A 6,284-nucleotide genomic window follows, 5' to 3' on the forward strand; every position below is an offset into this window, starting at 1 on the left:
CTAGGCTGCGAATATCACGTCTTGGCTGGACGTTCAACACTTGGATAGAAGCATTTCTCGGTCTACTTCTACCTGTACGTACGTATTGATTCAAGCAAAAATGTTGGAACTACTGTCCGTACACTACTCAATCAGCATTATTTACACGTCTTTTTTTGTCATTAAAGTCGTGAAGTGCTCCTACTACCAATTAGAACGGGCGGAGCCAGAAATTAAAAAGAAAGAAGAATCCCAAATATTTATATGTGCATATATAGATTCAGGCAAGCATGTGCATCTCCATCATGGTCGGTCCAGACATGGAACTGTCACACGGACCGTTACACAAGATCACTGGACCATTTTCACCTGGACCACGACTCCACCGGTCCCAGTTGAAATAATCATACATTATACCGGTTATCATCTAGTAGCTTCCTCTACCTTCTCCCATAGGCTTGCTATGCTACTAATCATCTGTTCCTTAGAAGTTTTAATTAGCAGTTTAATTTGAACTAACAAAATGTCTTATATTGAGAAACGGTGATCGTACTTTTAAAGTCAAATTTTGTAATATTTGACTGAGTTTATATAAACGTAAATATCAAACCGATACCTCAGAAATGTATTTTTACATGGTACATATTTGACACTATAGATATAAATAACATAAAAGTCACTTTTACAAAAACATATGTGTGACGGCTTTGGGGGGGGGGGGGGGGGGGATATATATATCTTTACCATAGCAGTAGCAATCACTATAATCTGGGACCAATCTATCGTTGATATACATCAATCTTAGCTACTAGCTAGTACTTGATCACTGATTAATTAGCATCGCAATTAATTACGGCGCAACAAAGTTTTCAGCTTTGTGTACGTACGTCATACAACCACAAGTTGCATAGCTTGTACGTTGCGTAGTACCAGAAAAAATGCAGTTGCAACTTGCAGGCAGCCGCCGGTTGCATGTGTCCTGTGCTAATTAGTGTAATATAACCAGAGTTAACTATGCATAATTGTGTGCTTAATCGGCAACGGAATCGCATGATATGTGTATTCTACCTGCCCAATCTGGCCGCAACGTAGGATGTAAGCAATATAGTGGAAAAATACAGAGCTACAAGTATGTAGCTATAGCTTGCAGTAGTACGTCGCACCCTTGTCTGCCACTGTTGGGTGTATCCTTCCTTTCTTATGTTTTTTTTATTAGACCCAATTAAGTATATAAAATACTACTATATATTGGTTAAACTATGAAATGATGGCGGCTCGGATTAATTAATCAGTCAATCTGATAGGCTGGAACTTTTTGAATTCACTGGAGTACGTAATTTGCAACAGATGATACATACACTCATGTATAATCCATGCATAAGATTTGAAGCATGAGTGCAGCAACATGTCCCGGTCAATGATGGGTGGCCATGGGCGGGCATGATGCCATGATGTGCTCAATCTTGCCAAGTGCAAATCCTATCTGCTAGAATGAGTACAAGGCATATCATTCAGCATTCACCAAGCCAGATAGGAACAACTCGATCGATCTCTGCCCCTTATGTATGTCTATACGGTGCATATTACTCTACAATACACTAGCTAGTGCTTCATACGAGTAGAGCAGGAATATTGAGATGCAATGATTGGCGGCGCACTGCCCCAGGATGATTCGCTCGCCTGTGCTGGGGCCCATGGGTGAGCATCTGCCAATTACCACAAGGAATCAATATCTGCACCCAGACCAACGTGAGCTTGAACTAGGCCTAGGCTAACGTGTGTTGCAAGCAGCAGGGAAGATAGCAAGTCAGTTTTGCACACCAATATAACGGCGGCGGTAAAGCTAGCCAGCTACTTGATGAGTTGACAGAGACTGATGTAGATACACAACCGAAATATGCTACTCCATGGATTTGTGTGGGGGTGGTCACTGCTAATTAGTCCTCCTTCTTAGCCGACCAAATCAACTACCACCACCACCCCCCTGCCTTCTCTAGCTAGCCAGGAGCCAACCCCACGCGCAGTCCAGGGCTTTTCACTCACTTGCAAAAGAGATCGATTAGCTCGGCCCCGGCCTGCCCTCTCTCTAACATGTCACTTTCACTGCAAAAAATCGCCTGGTGGATGTGATCAAGGATGTGCGTGCTTTTGGGGTTATATAAATAAGACCCCAATCAAGCTTACCAAGCTACCAACCTCATTCTTACTTACGACTACTGCAATCGCAATTGCTCGAGCGCCTCATCTCACTCTCTAAAGCATCAGAGAAACAACAGCACCCCTCTCCTCCAACAACCCAAGCAGCCAGCCAGCTCTTTTCAAGCCAGCTTACATCCTCTACTCGATCGGCTAATTTGGTGAGTCCCCACCCCTATGAACATGATATGGTTCTATTTGTCTATATGCACTGTTGTTAGTTAATTAATTTGTTTGGTCGACGGGCCAGCGGGTTCTGCATGAACAAGCTAGCTAGTCATGAGTCATAGCTGATCGATGTGCCTGGCTATTTTTAGAGAAGTGTGGTACCACCAGCTAGCTACTAGTACTCTCATGAAAAAGTGACCAATTAATTCATGCACCATATTCCTGTTGGTACTACTCATCATAGTACCTATCTTGCTTTGAGTTTGAATTATGGTTGAAATTCGTCTCTTCAACAATAATCCTGCTCGACTCACCTGCTGGTCGTCAGACTACATCAATCATGTTGAGTTGAGCCTGAAATTCGTCCATGCAACACGTGCAAGACTGTACATGCACATATACCTCTAGTCCACCACAAAATTGACCGCAGACCCGATCTTGTCTCTCTAACCGTAGTGTAGGTATGCGTCCAGTAGCAGTAGGCCGGCAGAAAAATGATGGAAAACACATGGAGAGAGGTGTTGGATGATCTACACAGAGAGAGAGAGAGAAGAGGGGGGGGGGGGGGGGGGGAAGAGAGACTAATCCTGTAGTGCGCTCAAAGGAAGATGGTGGCTTTTGCATTCATGCCCTACACTCTCACAGCTATAGGGCAGCATGCACTGCAAGTCCTTTTCATTCCTCTTTTCTCTTCTATCTTCTTCCATTCCCAGTTTACATTACAAGCTAGACCATGCTACCTTCCATGCCATCATGTTCTTGCAATCAGCCTAGATTACAATTATACTTTGTCCTCAAAAAATGGATCCAGGACATGATTGCACTGCACTTATAGTAGATAGATAGACAGGTTTGGTGTGGAAGCGGATTAGGAGCACTCGGAGTGCTCCACCCCCTATATTCAAAAATAATTTAGTAATTCAAAAAAAAATCCCAGAAAAGTTTTTGAATCAAATATGACTAGGTATTGTACTTGTATAAAAAGTTTGGCCAAGGTATTTATGATGACAATATAGCTTGAATAGTACTTGTATCTAGCCTTTTTTGGTAAATCTTTGACCCCAGATACAATAAAAGTCATCCCTTGTTTAATCTTTTCATATTTTGAGGGAAGTTTAATCTTTTTATATGAGTGCAATACTTGGTCATGTTTGATTCCATAAAAAGTTCCAGGATTTTTTGAATTTTTTGAATTATGAAATTGTTTTGTAATATAGGGGGGTGTAGCACCCGAGAGCTCCTATGCATTTTCGTGTTTGGTGTGGGCTATATAGGCTGCTAGAGCTAGATTATACAGTATAAATAGCAGTTTATGTCAAGTGTCTCTGTGTCCACCTCTCATTTCAGTGTTGCATGAATGCACTTAGCCTTCTTGTTTGGTCAACACGCATCATATATACATGATTGATTGCTCAGTGGACGAGCTAGCGCTATTTTCCTCCTCTGTGCAGATCAGCTGTGGCCTCCATACATGCATGTACTAGTGGTAGTAATTTGAAAGGGCTGTGTGCTTGATTTCAGTTCATAAGAGATCGAGCTAGCTATCGGGCAGCAAGGTAGATGCTAGCCATGGACCAGCACCAGGAGGAGTCTTGTGTTCCCCCAGGGTTTAGGTTCCACCCCACAGAGGAGGAGCTGGTGGGGTACTATCTGGCCAGGAAGGTGGCCGCCCAGAATATTGATCTCGGAATCATCCAGGAGGTCGATCTCTACCGGACCGAGCCATGGGACCTCCAAGGTACTACAAATTCGTCTGAATTTTGGTATAGTTCATTTCCTATTTTGCACATGGTATTCAGTTGATGCAAGTTGGGTGTTAACAATGGTGGATGGTGCAGAGAAGTGTGGCGGCGGCAGGGGAGGACGGGGAACGCGTCAAGTGGCCGCGGACGAGCAGTCATCGTCGGAGTGGTACTTCTTCAGCTTCAAGGACCGCAAGTATCCAAGCGGCACGCGCACCAACCGCGCCACGGCGGCCGGATTCTGGAAGGCCACCGGCAGGGACAAGCCGGTGACGTCATCAAGGAGCCGCAGCGTCATTGGCATGAGGAAGACGCTCGTCTTTTACAGGGGCCGCGCCCCCAATGGTAGGAAAACCGACTGGATAATTCACGAGTACCGTCTCCAAACCAGCGAGCACGGCCCCACCCAGGTGAGTAATTCATCAACAAACCTTCTTCTTGATTAGTTGCTCTTTTCTTTAGAGAATTTGATTGACATTGATGATGATGGTGATGACGTAGGAGGACGGTTGGGTGGTGTGCAGGGCGTTCCAGAAGCCAACCCCGAACCAGAGGCAATCCTACACGTTCCCAGCATATGCCACTGCTCTGGGCCTCGGGCGCTACTACGATGCGCGGCCCTGCCTACACGGCCAAGGCGGTAACCTCCACTACCTGCATAGCGCTGCTTCCACTGCCGGAGCTGGCGGCCTTTGCTTCCCCGGCCAGAGTGCCCAGTACTCCTCCGAGGACACGCTGGAGTGCAAGAAGGGCATCTTCAACAACATCCCACAGCTCATCCAGAGCCCGCCGCCGGCGACCGCCTTTGCTGGTTGTAGTGAAGCCGGATACGACCTAGTCCAGCCCAAACTAGCGGCGACAGGCATCGACTGGAATTTCCTTGACATCTTGTTGTCAACGTCGCTGCTCCCCGACTCCTCCGCAGCCAGTGCTGCCTCAAACCTTCAGCTTCCCCTACACCAACCATCGCTAATTTATGAGTGACATAATTCGCAGAATGTTTAACGCATGTAACTTTAAACCCCTTAAACGTACAGAGCAGCGCTTTGACCACTAGCTGCTGAGTAGTCCTCCCGGATTCAGGTAGCATGTCGATCAACACCTTCCATGTAGATTTGCTTCTTAGCCCTTGATTTGTTGGTCATGTAAATATGATGGAGGTGGGAGTAACATTCATGAATATTTTTTTTATATCTATGAATATTTTTAAAATATAACACACGAAAGAAAATTGAAACAAATAAAAAACCAAAAGAAAAGTGAACTTAAAAAAACTCAACTAAAAGCACAAAAATAGAATCAAGGGAACAGATTAGTGGCCAGCGAAATTAGCTGAAACTTATCGGTACATAGTGAAAGAGCTTGCGATTTAAATCAAGCACTAATGGGATGCAATGAATCGAAGTCAGTGACCACCGCTCCATATGCATACGAACTTAAACCGTACGACCTCATCACGGTGCCCTGGCCCAGGTTAAAACCATCAATCAAATGACGGATATAGCCCCACTAAAGCATTCACCGACACCCCAAGACTCTTTTATCAGAGAGATTGATTTTCGAGAGTAGGTGTAGAAACATTTCCATGAGCAAGTATGCTGCCTTGTGGACCAAGCACAATTGGGTGTGCTTCTGATAATGATAGTAATCATACTCGAGATTCTACAATGCACTGCATTGCTCAACAACATTTCCATGCAAATACTAGCGAAGCCCGACTTCAAGAACACGGACCATGTGCTTCATATCATACACACACTGCACATGACATCCTTAAAAATTGAATATCGCAACACAAACTCTAAATGCTGACATGAGAATACATAACACGTCTCTTATACAAGAGCAAGTAGCTAAGTACAAACAAATGGCTTGAAGGCCGGCCATAACATGGCAGTGGATAACGCATGAATAAAAGAGATGCCAGCCCCGCCATTCCTATTAAAAGACACAACCCAAAACGAGCTAGTTGACCGAGTGACCTAGTAACTAGGCATCACCCACATGACTAGAATCGACGTCATCGCCCACACAAAACTCATCTCCAAAGATATTAGAATTGGAATTCCCAATGACCACTTTCATACTTGCAAGACCTGTACATAATTAAAAAGAAAGTAGAATGGCATGAACATGGTCATAAAGTAGCATGTCGCGAAAATAAAGCATCACGAAAGGAGAGTTGCGTTTTGGCACATG

The 6,284-nt window shown here is 44.6% G+C and overlaps 1 protein-coding gene across 1 annotated transcript; it reads left to right on the forward strand.

The window, feature by feature from the left end:
* The first annotated feature begins 2,169 nt into the window (after positions 1 to 2,169).
* Positions 2,170 to 5,180, forward strand: LOC123186741 (NAC domain-containing protein 105). The gene is made up of 4 exons (XM_044598450.1): positions 2,170 to 2,336; positions 3,865 to 4,081; positions 4,182 to 4,495; positions 4,587 to 5,180. Exons 2-4 carry the CDS (start codon positions 3,904 to 3,906, stop codon positions 5,067 to 5,069), a joined length of 975 nt encoding a protein of 324 aa, XP_044454385.1. The 5' UTR covers positions 2,170 to 2,336; positions 3,865 to 3,903; the 3' UTR covers positions 5,070 to 5,180.
* Positions 5,181 to 6,284: the final 1,104 nt, after the last annotated feature.

This window comes from Triticum aestivum, chromosome 2A, assembly GCF_018294505.1.
Source record: "Triticum aestivum cultivar Chinese Spring chromosome 2A, IWGSC CS RefSeq v2.1, whole genome shotgun sequence".
NCBI lineage: Eukaryota > Viridiplantae > Streptophyta > Magnoliopsida > Poales > Poaceae > Triticum > Triticum aestivum.